Genomic DNA, 15,406 nt, shown 5'->3' with positions numbered 1-15,406 from the left:
GAAACTTAGGATACCTGTGGGAAGCCACATATGCCATTACAAGGTGGCGTTGACTACTGCTGGCCACCACCCATAAGTTGGGGTAAACAACCAATGTGCGCATGTGCAGTAGAGTTTTTTTGCTGAGTCACTGCCTGGTCGGAGGCATGTAAATGAGGTACTGAAAACATAACCAATCGGGTGTAGACACGCCTCTCCTAGGCCTATATAAGCAGCGCCAGTTCTGGGGCTTGGGGTCTTTTCACCTCTGCAATCAAGCTCTCCCAATAAACGTGTACAGAAGGATCCTGGATCCTGTTGTGGCGTCTCTCTTGCTGGCAAGCCGGGCACTCACAAGTGGTGCTGAAACCAGGGAAAAGAAACATCTTCAGGCACAAGCGTAGACCCCCTATTACAGGGAGGATTCAGAACTGCATCTCGGGAAGGAGCGGTCAATGAAGTGTTCCCACAATACAGACTGTTGAGAAGGATTCGACTGCGCAGATTCAGAACTCTTCAGCTGGGGAACGGTGTTACCGGTAAGTATTAAGAAATTAATATAAGTCTCTGAGAGGTATGCTTTCTTTTGGAATAGATCCGGTAATTGTTGCTGGGGTTGTGTTGCTTGTTTTCTTTCTTGTCCTGATACTGGCCAGTCTATCCAGGACAAGAAATGTGAACCAGCTGTTAAGGAAGGGCAGCGACTTTTGCAGGAGCACCAGGAAAGCATGTCAGAAACAGAGAGAAATAAAAAGGAAGGAGCGTGCAGAAAAATAAGTAAAGGAAGAGATATAAAAAGAGAAAAGGAAAAGAAAACAAAATATAGAGATTCAAAAGATAATATAAAGAATGAAGATCAAAAAATCAAGTCAATTTACCCTCCTCTCGAGGACTTTGACTAAAGAGGCAGCCTTCATCAAGGCTTAAAGATAGATCTCAGGGAAAGAGGAGTAACTATCAGAAGCAGCCACTGTGCCTCCTCTCCCTTCTCTGGCAGAATTTCCAGAAGAAGGAGATAAAGAATTAGAGTCTGAACATGAGAGTGAGAAAATAAGTTTCAGAAAAGCAGTTATCCCCTGTTTGGGATCTTTTAGCAAAAAAGAGAAAAAAATGAAAATAAGCGATTTCAGAGCTCTCCTAGGGACAGAAGGAAAATGGGAGATGTCCTACTTCCTCTCTGGCTCCTATGGAGATATTCTTAGCTCTGGTTAGGATATCTGGGTCCCTTTGAGACATCAAGTTCTATTCCCTGTCTGTCTATTGTCTGTTTTTAGTGCACCAAATTGTCCATATGTCTGTCAATTCATGTTTGTTGTTTGAATGATTACTGTTCTGTGTTTCATGTTGAAAAATATAATTGGTTAAAACTTTATCTGCTTGCTGTCCATCCTTTAACTTGTTTAAAAAGAAGTCTCAATTTGCACAGCAGAGACTGATAAGTTAGCTGCACTGTGGCTGGGAGTCGAGTACAGCTGAAAAAGCCCTGCTGAGGGCCGATTGCAAATGGAGCTCTTAAATGGGCAGGAAGCCTTTTGCTTGTAACAAAAAGTTAGCTTAAAATTGGGAACTCAGGGTTGGGGTCATTCTAAACAACATGAACGAACCCAAGGAAACAGGTCTTTAAGGATACTTCAAAATAGGGATAATCTTTGGTCCAGGACTCTGGCAGAGTGTTCAGATTGAGAAAAGTTTGCATTTGGATTGAGGCTGAGCTCGGAGGGGAGCAGCCTCAGCACGGCTTGTGTGGCACTTCTTTTGTTTTGCAAACTGTGACTAGGGAAACCTGGAACTTCAGCACTCCCTCCCTTTCTTTTAGCTGAAAGAGCCTTGTTACAGACCTAGCCAGATGTTGTTCTAAATAAAGTTTAAATTCAAAGTTCATAAAAGGTCAATCAGGCTGTGGAATTTATCAAGACATTGCAATTTGACTTGCCTACTTTATATAATGTTATAGTGTACAGAGTTTGTTTATATGTATAAGTGTCTTTTCCTTGTTCCAAACAGCCATTAATTTGGTTATTACAGAATATTGATGTTTGATCTATTGCATACCATCATATTAAGTAAAATTGATAATCATTATCCCATAGATAAGTTAAAAATTGTTTTATTCATGCTCCTATATCTTCTATAAATTCATGCATACATGCATCCCATTTACTGTGTTTAAAATACAGCCTTTATATGGGAGAAAAGTATGTGTGAATTGAATCACATGCTTATTCTTTTGAGTTTCCTCCTGTTTTAGCACAGATAATTAAATTGTGTGCTGTAGATGGTGTCTAAAAATGTTGAACAATCAAACTTTAAGTTGTATATTAATAGTCAATATTATATCTCAAGCTTACAATTGCTTATGCAACTTATAAGAAAAAATACTGTTACTTTAAGAAGATTGTTTTGGGGCAGTTAAGAAATTGTCCTGGGTTGCCTGGAAAAGATCCCCAGGATTTGCTTTTGTGTTATAGAGGTTTACATAAAGCTTTAACTGATAAAGATTACAGATAGCTCCTAAAAGGATACAAACTCAGGATCCTTATATTTATTTGGGTTTTAGACTTACTACTCAAGCTGTTTTTCCCTAGAAGATAGTTATTCTCAGAGACAACTTAAAGACTACACCTGGCATCAAGGCAACCGACTCCCACAGGCTATGTCCTGGGGAGGAAACAAAATGTATATGAAGGCCTCTCTCTCAAACCGGTCATTAGGTAACTAGGAGAATTAAAACTTCTTTAAAAAACAAAAACAAATTCAACATTCCTATAGAAACAGCACTTTGGAGTGACCAGTGTTAGGTGCTAGCATCAATTAACCACAGAACAGTACATTCCTTCCCACTTAGTCTACCAAACAAACCAACACCATCACACATTAGAAAGACCATCCTATAAGCTGCTTGGTTCCAGTCCAAAAGAAGCCTCTGCTTTCCTAGGTGGTCCTTGAGTAAGAGCCTAGCTCATGGGTCCTCAGAGGCCATGTCAGGGAGAGATGTGCTAGGTGGCTACGTGGGCAGGAGAAGAAATAGAAACAAATTCCCGGAGGATGTTTTTAGCTATTTCAATGTTGTTGTGGGCAATGACCAAAGCTTTCTGAATGTCCTGGTAGGAATAGCCCTGACTCATGGGGCGTTCAATCTCACTTGAGAGCTGTGGTGAGGGTGCTGTGGCCACAGGGTTAGCAGTGGCACCTCTGCCTTGTTGATAGCTACTGGCTTTTCATTCTGAGTTGATTACCTGGACCTATGGTTAAGGGAAATGCAATTGCTGATTCAGCCACCAGAGATATGGTTTTCCTATCACAAAGTTCAATAGAAGGTGCTAAGAATTTTCATCAACTTTATCATGTCCCTGCTTATACATTGCGACAGAAGTTTAAGCTCACACGAACAGAAGCTCGAGATATTGTCCTACAGTGTGGTAAATGTGTAGAACTTATTAATGCACCTTCTGTGGGCGTTAATCCTCGAGGATTGTGACCCCTAGATGTTTGGCAGATGGACATCATGCATATCCCAGCTTTTGGTAAATTACAATATATACATGTGTCCATCGATACCAGTTCTGGTGTCCTACATGCCTCTCCCTTGACAGGGGAAAAGGCAGTTCATATTATATCCCACTGCTTAGAGGCTTGGGCTGCATGGGGCAAGCCCCTGCTGCTAAAGACAGATAATGGTCCTGCATATACTTCTTCTAAATTTAGTCAATTTTGCAAACAAATGCAAGTGAAACATATTACTGGGTTGCCCTATAATCCACAGGGCCAAGGCATCATTGAAAGAGCCCATCGTACTTTGAAACAATACTTGCAAAAACGAAAGGGGGGAATAGAGGCTATGACGCCAAAGATGGCTCTATCCCTTACAATATTTACTCTTAATTTCTTAAAATTGAATGATGCTGGAAGATCACCAGCCGAAAGGCAGGGACAATGGCCTCAACCGCCCAATGAAATGATCAAGTGGAAAAATGTCCTTGATAATAAATGGTATGGCCCAGATCCTATATTAATCAGCTCCAGGGGAGCTATTTGTGTTTTTCCACAGGGTGAAGATAATCCACTTTGGGTTCCAACGCGACTGACAAGAACTGTGAAAGATCAAGATGAATCCCAAGATGATTCTGTTATTCCTACTCCTGATGATTGAGACAGGGATAAGTATACCTTTGTGGGCCGTAGTGAGATCATGGCCAGTACCCTTACCGGTACATTCCAATTCTTCTACCTTGCCTTTGTTTACTGCAACTGAATGTTTTCTGGATGTGCCTTGTGCACAACAAACTCCTCAAGATCCACGTGTGTATGATAGTATGAGTTTTCATTTGAATTATACACTATGCTTTGTGCATAATGTGGATAAATCTTTTACACCCTGCATGTTTTTAAAGAAAAAGATTATCTCTAATTGGGCAGATCCCATTAACCAAAATAAAGTGAGCTCTGGAGTGTTATTTAATGCTTTAACGCAAGTTGTTCAAGGAGCACAATCAGACTCAGGTGATTTTGGAAATAATGTTACTTCACCTATAAACATCACCACTATTATGATAAAGGGAAATGTGACTATGCCCAAAAGATCACGATGGCCTGTTGGCCATGCTACTGCTATACACAGCATGCCTTGGTGTCATCCGGACCTTACATTTCCTATAGTTTTTTCACCTTGTCAATCAAAAATTTTTCCTCGGAAAGAAATAGCAAAGGGTTTTGTTTTGTCACCTCCATTGGATTTTGCCGTAATGAATGATAAAGGAGATGCTATGGGGAAAGCAAATATTTGGCCATATTACCAATAGATTTTAAGTAATGAGGCAGGTGCTAGTACCAGTTTGTCAGCCTTTGCATTGATGACTGAAACCTTTCATGAGATATTTAATGTTTCTGCCACACTCTCCAATAACTCTGCTCATTTAGATAATGTGACATCTAATAGAGTTATCAGAAATATGACTACTTCTCCAGTAGAAGTTTGTGTTAGTCCTCCATTTTTCTTTATATTGGCTGAATTTCAAAATAATACAGAACGGTTAGATTGTACAAATGTCACTTGTTTTTTGACGCAATGCTGGAATGGAACCAAGTTCTTAGCCTTAGTGGTACATCTACCAACCTTTGTCCCTGTGCCTGTTGAGGCAGATCCAGAGAAATTCCCAATCATGAGTCTTGTTCAGCAAAAGAGAGATTTTGGAATCACAGCTGCCATTGTTATTGCCATTGTGGTGTCTGCAGCATCAGCGGTTATTGCAGGAATTGCTATGGCCAATCAAGTTAATACTGCTGACACCATAAATCAGGTAGCAGAAAAAACGTCTGAGGCATTGATTACCCTGCAAAGGGTGGATTCTCATATCCCCTCAGGGTTAATGTTAGTGAATCAAAGAGTGGATATTTTACAACATAACATGGAACAGATGATGGATGTCATACAAATTAGTTGTGTGGCATCAACCCCGCATGTGTGCATTACTCCCATTACGTATATTAATGATTCTTTTATTAAAAGTACAGATTTATTGAATTATCTGAAGGGGAACTAGTCGCAGGAGCTGGAAAGGTTGCAGACAAAGCTGCAGATACAGATCCTGAACCTTAATGGAACCAGAGTGGAACCAGTGACCCTTGGAGACTTTACCTCTTGACTTACCTCTGCATTTTCTTACTTTAAGGAATGAATGGGAGTGATTTTGTTTGATGCTGCCATATGCTGTGAACTGGTGTTCATGCTTTGGTTGGTTTGCAAATTCAGAACCCAACAAAAACGTGACAAGGTGATTATAACTCAGGCACTTTTAGCCGTTGAAAACGCCACCTCCCCTGAAGTTTGGTTATCTATGCTCAAGAATTAGTCGGCAGCTGAGTCCTCTGCTCTTGCACCCCACGGATTTATGGATCCATTGCACTGGGATGAGAGAGAGACTCAATGATCATTGATCAGCCCTTGCACATCGCTGAGGTTTCCTCATTGCACGCGGTAGGGTGATCATGATTTCCCCGCTAATTCATTTCCTTAAAACTTGGCTGGCCTCTTTTGTAGAGTTCGCCCTAGGTCATTTAGCAGTTACTGTCACACAGCGCCGCGGTATCCAGAGACGGGCAACTTTCCTCGTGCACAGACCAACCTAAGACACAGGGCCTGGTAGCGATAGGGTTACCCTATGACGGGTAAGGCTGTGACACTAGAGGAACGACCTAAAACAGGAGCCACGGCGGATGGACATAATTGCACAGGCCTAGTCCAGCATCATTTTACTAAAATTAAAAGGGGGAGATGTGGGAAGCCACATATGCCATTACAAGGTGGCACTGGATACTGCTGGCCACCACCCATAAGTTGGGGTAAACAACCAATGTGCATATGTGCAGTAGAGTTTTTTGCTGAGTCACTGCCTGGCCCGGGGCATGTAAATGAGGTACTGAATGCATAATCAATCGGGTGTGGACATATAAATGAGGTACTGAAAGCATAACCAATCAGGTGTAGACACGCCTCTCCTAGGCCTATATAAGCAGCACCAGTTCTGGGGCTCAGGGTCTTTTCGCCTCTGCAATCAAGCTCTCCCAATAAACGTGTGTAGAAGGATCCTGTTGTGGCGTCTCTCTTGCTGGCAAGCCGGGTGCTCACAGATACCCAAGATATAAGATACAATTTGCTAAACGCATGAAACTCAAGAAGAACGAAGACCAAAGTGTGGACACTTTGCCCCTTCTTAGAATTGGGAACAAAACACCCATGGAAGGAGTTACAGAGACAAAGTTTGGAGCTGTGATGAAAGGATGGACCATCTAGAGACTGCCATATCCAGGGATCCATCCCATAATCAGCTTCCAAACGCTGACACCATTGCATACACTAGCAAAATTTTGCTGAAGGGACCCAGATATAGCTGTCTCTTGTGAGACTGTGCAGGGGCCTGGCAAGCGCAGAGGTGGATGCTCACAGTCAGCTATTGGATGGATCACAGGGCCCCCAATGGAGGAGCTAGAGAAAGTACCCAAGGAGCTAAAGGAATCTGCAACCCTATAGGTGGAACAACATTATGAATTAACCAGTACCCCGGAGCTCTTGACTCTAGCTGCATATGTATCAAAAAATGGCCTAGTCGGCCATCACTGGAAAGAGAGGCCCATTGGACTTGCAAACTTTATATGCCCCAGTACAGGGGAATGCCAGGGCCAAAATGTGGAAGTGGGTGGGTAGGGGAGTGGGGGGGAGGGTATGGGGGACTTTGGGGATAGCATTGGAAATGTAAATGAGGAAAATACCTAATAAAATATATTTTTAAAAAAAGAGAAAAAAGGAAGTCTGGTTTTCATGGTAGTACAACTTAAAGTTAGAACATAATATGGGCATGAAATTGTAAACTCTTTAAGTCAGGATAGCTGGTAGAATACTTTTTCTAATCGACAATATGATGGACTATATGTTAATTACATACCATTGTTTGTAATTTAGATAATTGTTATGGCTATGGTTAATTTATGTTTGAGGGAAGAGTCTTTTGTTATTTCATGTGTTAGCTAGGGAATTTTCCAGAATAGTAAGAGAGAACTGCTTGAAGAACCATCTCCAGAAGAACCAATGGGGATGGGGAGGGAGGGGGATCTGAGGCTCTCCAGAGAAAGCATGTCAGAGAGAAAGAAAGCAAAACAGAGAGAAAGCAATTGGGTTGGATTTCACTACTCCCAGATACCCCTTCTCTCAGAACCCCATTCTAAGGTCAGGCTTGGTTCTTGGCAACAGAGGTATATTTTGATATCACTGATTTTTAATGCTAGATGTCAGGACTTTCAGAAACCATTCAAGTCAATGTCAGGTCCCAGCTAATACCCAACTATTTTGATTTATAGCTCTTATGGAAGTGTAGTTACAGACTATGGTGAGTGCCACGTGAGTACAAGGAAATGAAAAGGGTTTGAAAGGTGCAATGTAATGTAAATGAAGTAAATACCTAATAAAAATTGGAAAAAAAAGAAGATCTTTCACTAGGGATTGACTCTTGTATGTATTGGAGAGCTTGGCTATTTTACCTTCAATTTTTGTGTCAATAGAAAGTGCTGTTCTCTGTCTCTTATGGAGGCACCATCCTAATTTTTTGTTCTCTTTGTTGCCATATGACAATGATTCTATGTCTAGTTTTTTCTCTGTGTTGAAACAATTGTGCCTAAATGAGTTCTAATATTACATGGATATGTTTAGCTTTTCTGTTTTTAGGGACTGTCTCTCAATTTTATATATTATATTACACAGAAGACTTCGTTTTCTTCACTATGAGTATTTTCTGTATATCCATTTGATAATGTCTGACAACAAATAGTTCTTAATGTAGGTGTGAGCATTACTTTATTTAACATTTTTGCTTAGTCATTACCCAGTTTCCCAGTGATTTCATACTGTCGGAAAGCTGGTGTTTCTATGATAAGCATGCATCAGATTGAAATGCTAATTATTGTGTACTATGGCCAATGCTCAAGAAAAATACAGAAAATTAATAGACAGGAATTTGAGGTACACGAGCCAAGATAATGACCTAATGAATCTGTTTTTTTTTTTAAATATAGATTTTAAATGTTAAAATGGCATTTGTGGGCTGGAGAGATGGCCCAGTGCTTAAGAGTACTAGCTGATCTTACAGACATACTGAATTCAATTCCCAGCAACCACATTGTGCCTCCCAACCATCAGTAATGGGATCCAATGCTCTCTTTTCCTGTGTCTGAAGACCACTATGGTGTACTCATTTACATAAAATAATTAAATAAGAATTTTTAAAAATGGCAAAAAAAGAACTGAAGGATCCTTGCAGTCCACTAACCCACTTTCAATAGAATGAAAGAGAATACTATACACAAAAGATTCAATCCAACGACCAGCTTTGAGGACAGCAGCATGAAGAATATAGTGGTGTTTGTAGGAAAGAAGCTATGTAGGGGCTGGAAGATGGCTCAGCAGTTAAGAACACTGACTGTTCTCTTGAAGGTCTTGAGTTCAAATCCCAACAACCACATAGTGGCTTACAGCCTTCTATAATGACATGTGATATCCTCTACTGGTGTGTCTGAAGACAGCTACAGTGTACTTACATATAAGTAAAAAATAAATCTTTTTAAATTTTTTTAAAAGGAAACTATGTATGCAGGAGGTGACACAGCTAGAGGAGTAGGTATACCTAAGACCTTAGAGTCAGGGCAATTTCATCATAATTTCAAATTGCTGAACAAGAAGCTATAAGTTTTGGTGTTTTCCCTGCTGAATTTTGGTCTTGTTTGGTCTGTTTATTCTTTCCTATCCTCTGATTTTTTTCTGGTAAGGTGTGCTTCTATTATAACACTGTATGTTGAAAACATAATGGCTGTCTTAAGGATATAGTACAGTATGGTCAGATAAAAATAGTTTTTACTTCTGAAAAAACTTGTAGTAGTTAAATGAGAGTGGTTCCCATAGACTCATATGTTTGAAAACTTATGTTTAGTTTGTGGAGTTCTTTGGGAGAGAGATCATACATGTAGCCCTTTTGCAAGAGGTCTGTCACATGGGTACATTTTCAGGTTTTAACATCTTCTGACCATGCCCATATTGCTAGCTACCTCTTGCCTGTGGATCAAAACATGAATTCTCATCTCTGCCTGATGCCATGTGTTTATGCTGCTATGATTGACTCTAACACTTTGGAACTGTAAACCCGATTTTATGCCTTCAATTATAATTTGTCCATGGTGTGTTTTATAATAACAATAGAAAAGTAAATATACACCCGTGTTGTGTGGAAGGTCAGAACCCAGAAAATCCCCCCTTTCAACTATAGGAACCAGGATGGAATACTGTTCAAACTTTATCTCTAGAGCAGTTATAATCTGTCCTGTGTCTTTGAAGTTAGGCATGATCCCAAGATTGACAATTATAGACTTCCCTGAAGAAGCAACCCCTTTATGAACATTCTCCTTTACTTCTAACCCAACCAATACCAAATCATGAATCAGGTCCACCTTGTATTGAAGACTCTCATTTAAGTAATGGTGGCCCAAAACACAGGATAAAATAAATACTACTCTTTATTACAGATCCAATAAGTGTTGTAAATTGTAGTTTATTTAGTGAGTAAAGGTCAGCTGCATTATAAATGAGAACCTGTCTCAAAAAAAAAAAAAGGATGATAAACAATCTAAACTATATTTTAAGGGCCAGTTAAAGACTATTCTTTTTCCTGTTCCAAATTAATCCTAAAGAAAAAAATACAGTAATTTCTATATTGTTTAGTACGGTATTTTCTCTACTCATGTTCTATGTTAAAGGACAACTTTTCATTTTGACTTGTTTTTCCCCAATAATCTTAAGATTTACATGGTGTAAATTGTTTCCAGTGTTCATGGTATGGTTTTTGAGCTGCCAGGTTTTCAACTAAATTACTGACTGCAAAGCAATTCTAGTTTTGTAATCACCTACTATGAACCTTGGCCTTGAGTTGAAATAGAAAATTTCCTGTGTTTTTACTCAGGGCTGCTATTCTCTCCTAATTCAGAGGAGACTGCAGGATTGGCCTGGAAATAAAATAACTTTTTACTTCACATCATTTAGGTCATTGCTCCTTTGTTCTTGACAGTGCAACCATAACTATTTTTTAAAAATATGGACGTGACTATGTAGAGCAGTGTGTCCTCAAATTCATGGATGTGAATTTGCCTCCAAACTTCTGGAATTGATAGCACATGCTATTATGTTTGGCTATATTCATTTTTGAAAATGATTGTATGGCATTGGTTCCAAACATCTTAAATGACTTTAAGGGTTATCATACTGTCCCAATTCCCCAATGCTCTTTTTATCATGTTATTAATTTTGTTTTTCTTTTCCCGTGAGTTTGTGAGTGTGTGTGTGTGTGTGTGTGTGTGTTGATATGTAACAATGGCTATCCAAAATCTCAGGGATCTCCTCTGAGTTCTGAGTGCCTGGACTGAAGAAATGCATTGCATGCTACTGAAAAGGTGAGCTCAGCAACTTTGGGAAATTCCACAAGACCCCTCCCCTCCTGAAAGACAATGGTCATAGAACATGTAGGCACCCCTGTGCTCCAGAAGGGAGAAGCTAATTTAATTAAATTCTGCAGACCACAGGGGGGACCTACTGCTGACCACATGAAGATAAGGGAAACCCAGAGCACATAGACACACTCCTCAAGGTGAAGAGACAGGTCCCATCCCCCCATCACCTCTCTTTCCTCCTCTGAACTCCCCCCACCCCCACAGCCAAGAAAAGCCCTTGCTACCTCAGCCCATAAAGACCAAACTCTTTAAAGGGTACACTCTTCCACTAGTCACATTGTGTCTACTTGCTGCTGCTCTGACAACTGTATAAAAAAATTAACGAATGGGCTGCACGAGGTCACCACCTCTCCTTCAGGTGTAGTATAATCCCAAAACATTCAAACAATAAATCCTCTTGCTTTTTGCATTGATTTTCTGCTCTGCATTGTTCACTCAGGGGGTTCCCTGTAAGCTGATGCTTGGCAGAGTCTTACTTTATCCACAGCTTCGCAATAAGGTCTCTTGAAAAGGTCAACTCAGGAACTTTGCAAAGGTCATGAAACACTTGCCCCTCCATAAGGGAGAGGGTAATTAACATTTCTCAGACCAAGGGCAGGAACCAACCTGTGGGTGGGGACACATTCCACAGGATGGACCATTGCCCCCTTTCAGACAAGGGAAGTTCCTTGTCACCACATTCCCTAAAGGCCAGTTTAAAGGGTGCACTGTTCCACCAATCATATTGTGCCTAGTTGCTGATGCTCTTTTCTGCCCCTTGAAACCATATAAAAAGTTGGTTACTACAGAATGGCGTGGTTTCTGCCCCTCCCATAGGACCAGTGGATGTGAGCCTCTGAAAGTGCTAATGACTACCATGAGCTTAAGGCTTGTTTACAGAAAAATGTACATATTTTACAATTCTCCTTTAAGGAATGTTCTCCCTGTTAACATTAATGAGTGCATGATGATCAGAGACAGCACAAGTCCAAAAGCGAAGGTGTGGCTAAAGTCTCAGCCAAATGGTAAATGCTGGGACTTTCAAGCGAGCCCTTAAGACTGTGGAACAGACCCCTAAAACATTGATTAAAAAATATATTATTTCTCAATAAATAATAATGTATATAAATTATGAGGGACGTCAAGAATCTAAAGGAATGAAAGCCAACTTCTCAGAAAGATACTAAGGAAGGAGATAAAGAGATTTGGAAAGTGGTGATCACAGAAGATCTCACCCAGCTAATGTTTTTGTTGTTGTTGATGATGATGATGCTTAGAAAGGCTGACAAATTGGTGATTTCAGGATCAGCCTGGGAAAGAGCAAATTTAGTCTCATGTGTGGTAGAAATGGTAATTTCAGGCCTGGGTCCCACCCAGCCAGTTTGAGCTTAGCCTTTATGCTTCACAGAGGCAGGCAGATATCTGCTTTTGTAAGGTTAAAAGAAAATGTGTGCTTCCTGTCTCATAAGAAATAAGTTCCTGTGGACACAGGATGCTATTTCTTAAGACAATCAAAAGGAAACCTGGAGTAAATGGCTGGGTTGAGAGATATAATAGTAGATTGTGTTTATGGTATGCAGGAGATGACCTACTGAGTGAATTTTTTTAGAATAGCAGGAGATAGCTGGTTGGTGAAGAGTCTCCAGCAGAACATAGACAGAGAGCTGTCTGGAGACCTGCAGAGCAAGCAGATCAGAGAGAAAGCAGAACACAGCGAAAGGAGGATGGGAAGCTGTCTCCTGCAGAGCATAGACTGACAGCTTGGACACAGGACTTGACTACCAGTCCTTTGTTTTCATGCTCCCAGACACCCCTTCTCTCTCTACCAGTCTCCAAGCCTAGGCTTGGTCCTTGACAACAAGGTATACTTTGATATCATTAATCTTACATCTAGATGTCAGGACTTAGAGCAAATGTATCACTTATGTAACCATCCAAGCCAATGCCAGGTACCAGCTTATACTCAAGTATTTTCATAGAAGTGTAGCTACAGATGAGTGAACTCCCATTTGAGTGCTAGGAAGTGAAATGGGTTTGAGCAGTGCTTTTAACAACAACTGAATGATCCCTGTAGCCCACTAACCTACTTTCAATAAAATAAGAGAGAGTGCTATACATTATAGATTTGAGATACAAACACCAGCTTTGAGGAAAGCTGAAAGAAGATAGTGACTTTGAGGAAACAAAGCTGTGTGTGCTTCAGGTGACAGAGCTAGAAGAGTGGGAATTCCTAAGACCTTGTGGCTAAGGCAATTTCATCATAATCTCAAGTTGCTGAACAAGAAACTGTAAGTTTTGATGGATTCCCTGTTGAATTTTGGTCTTGTTTGTTCTGTTCATTGTTTATAATGCTCTGATTCTTTCTGGTAAGGCTTCTTTTGTGACATTGTGTGTTGAAAGCATAATAGGCTCTCTTTAGGATATGGTACAGTGATGTTAGGTAAACAGGTGTTTTCACGTTTGAGGAGACAGATGGTAGTTAAATTAATATGGCTCCCATAGACTCATAGGTTAAATTAATATGGCTCACATAGACTTCCTAGTTTGTGGAACTGTTTGGTTAGGAACACAGGTCTGCCTTTTTGGAAGAGGTGTGACACTTGGGTGCATTTTCAGGCTTTATCCTCTTCTGAACACGCCCATATTGCAAGCTCCCACTTTCGTGAAGTTCAAAATGAGTTCTCACCTTTCCCTTGATTTACAGCTAAGACCTTGTAATACAAGAGGAACTTTCCAGATGCATTTATGTCCAACATTTTTATAATTTATGGATGATTCTGGATGACTATGAGGTAAGAATGCCCTTCAATATCTCAGCTTTTACATTTGACCATCTTCAGAAAAGAATTTAACTTAACTTTCATAGGAGTAGGCAAACTTATGTGTAAATGTGTCTAGATTCCCTGAGTAAAATCTCAATGCTCCCACACTTGAAGAAAGGCATTGCTTTGGAAATGGCTCCTGTGCTCTCCTTACCCATCACCGGAAAAATCGTTTGCAGCTGTTCTGTCTTGTCTGCTGTGCTAGGTATTCTTGTCAGTCAAATTGAACACATCTGGAATTAGCTGAAACAGAAAGAGTTGGGTACTGTGAGGGATTTTTCTTAATTGTAGTTTTCAATCTGGGAAAAGTATTTTTAATCTGGGTCTTTTGGGGTGATAAGATCCACCTTGGATCTAGGCAACAGCTTATGGTGACAGCCTACATATATAATAGACATTGAAGATGGTAGCTCTATCTCTTTGCCTTAATGCCCTACCTCTTTCTAACAACTTTGTTGTTGTTGTTATTTTGTGTGTGTGGTTTTTTTTTGTTTGTTTTATTTTTTGGCAGTAGTGCATAATTTTGAAAATTAAGGTATATAATGAAGACTAGTTGAGACGTCAAGCCACATGAACTGAACCACTATTGGAAATTTTAATTGTGTAGACAGCCATTTTTGGACTGGTTGAATGGCATCCTGTGAGTCATTCTAATAAATACATTAACTATATAATAGAGATTCATTCTATCAGCTCTGTTCATCAGGAGAATCTTTGATAGCACAGCTGTCAGTTTGTGGTTGTTGTTTCCTGCTTTGCTCTGAGGCTTGTCTCAGAAACACCAGGTGAACACTCCTTGCAGTGTAGCTGAACCCAGCCTGAAGGCACCAAACAAATATTGCTTTCTAAAATCTTTCTTAATTGTTAATATTCTGGGCACATTTCCACTTTTGGGACAGATTTAACTCCATTGTAATCTGATTTATTGACTGTGAGAGCCATCTAACTTGAATCCAGGAGGAAGAAGTGGAAATATCTTCTGAGTGCTGTGATTGGAGCTTAAGGAAGCTCCAAATTTGCAAAGCAGGGAAGCATAGAGTTACTGCCCACAAGGGGGTAGAAGCAGGCAGTTGAATAGCAGGGGTGTGAAGTCTTAAGTTCTCCCAGGGGCTTGATGGGAGGACAGACCGGTAAGCAATTGGATGAGAGGCACTTGTGTTAATGAACTTCAAATCTGCAGATCTGGAAAAGGTTTGGCCAAAGCTGGAACCTCTATGCTGTGTCTCTTTAACATACTCTAACCCTAAGGGTGGTGCTCATGTCACTCAAGACTCCATAACCAATCAGAACCTCCACATGGACCTGCCAGTCAGAAAAGGAGGCGGCTCTTCCAGGTCAAGCTTGCAAGCTCCTTTCTGTAACTCAGGGGTCATGAGAGTTTCTGTGTGATGTGTTCTGCGTGACTCTACTGGGTGTTGTGAGAGAAGGTTAGTCAAGCTCAGAACTCCAAACATGGTAAGTGCCAGATCATCTCCTGCGGTGCCGTCGGTGTGGGGAAAAGAGGGGAGTGGGAGAGAACTCGCTTCTGGTCAGAGATCCATTGCCCTGGGCAGGCAGGAGCGGGAGGACTGCAGGACGCTTTCCAC

The 15,406-nt window shown here is 40.6% G+C and overlaps 1 protein-coding gene across 4 annotated transcripts in view; it reads left to right on the top strand.

Moving 5' to 3' along the window:
• Nucleotides 1-6,501: 6,501 nt before the first annotated feature.
• Nucleotides 6,502-15,406, top strand: part of Gm14393 (predicted gene 14393) — a 92,752-nt gene continuing 83,847 nt past the window's right edge. For 3 of the 4 annotated variants that reach the window (XM_030251943.1, XM_030251942.1, XM_030251940.1), the window contains exon 1: nt 6,502-15,275. In XM_030251943.1, coding sequence (XP_030107803.1) covers nt 15,273-15,275 — 3 coding nt within the window. In that variant the 5' untranslated portion in view covers nt 6,502-15,272. The remainder of the gene's footprint in view (nt 15,276-15,406) is intronic. The other variant, XM_030251939.1, reaches the window with a different exon arrangement.

The sequence above is a fragment of the Mus musculus genome, chromosome 2 (genome assembly GCF_000001635.26).
Source record: "Mus musculus strain C57BL/6J chromosome 2, GRCm38.p6 C57BL/6J".
Classification (NCBI taxonomy): domain Eukaryota; kingdom Metazoa; phylum Chordata; class Mammalia; order Rodentia; family Muridae; genus Mus; species Mus musculus.
The sequence above is the reverse complement of the archived record's forward strand: the minus strand, read 5'-3'. Positions and strand labels throughout refer to the sequence as shown.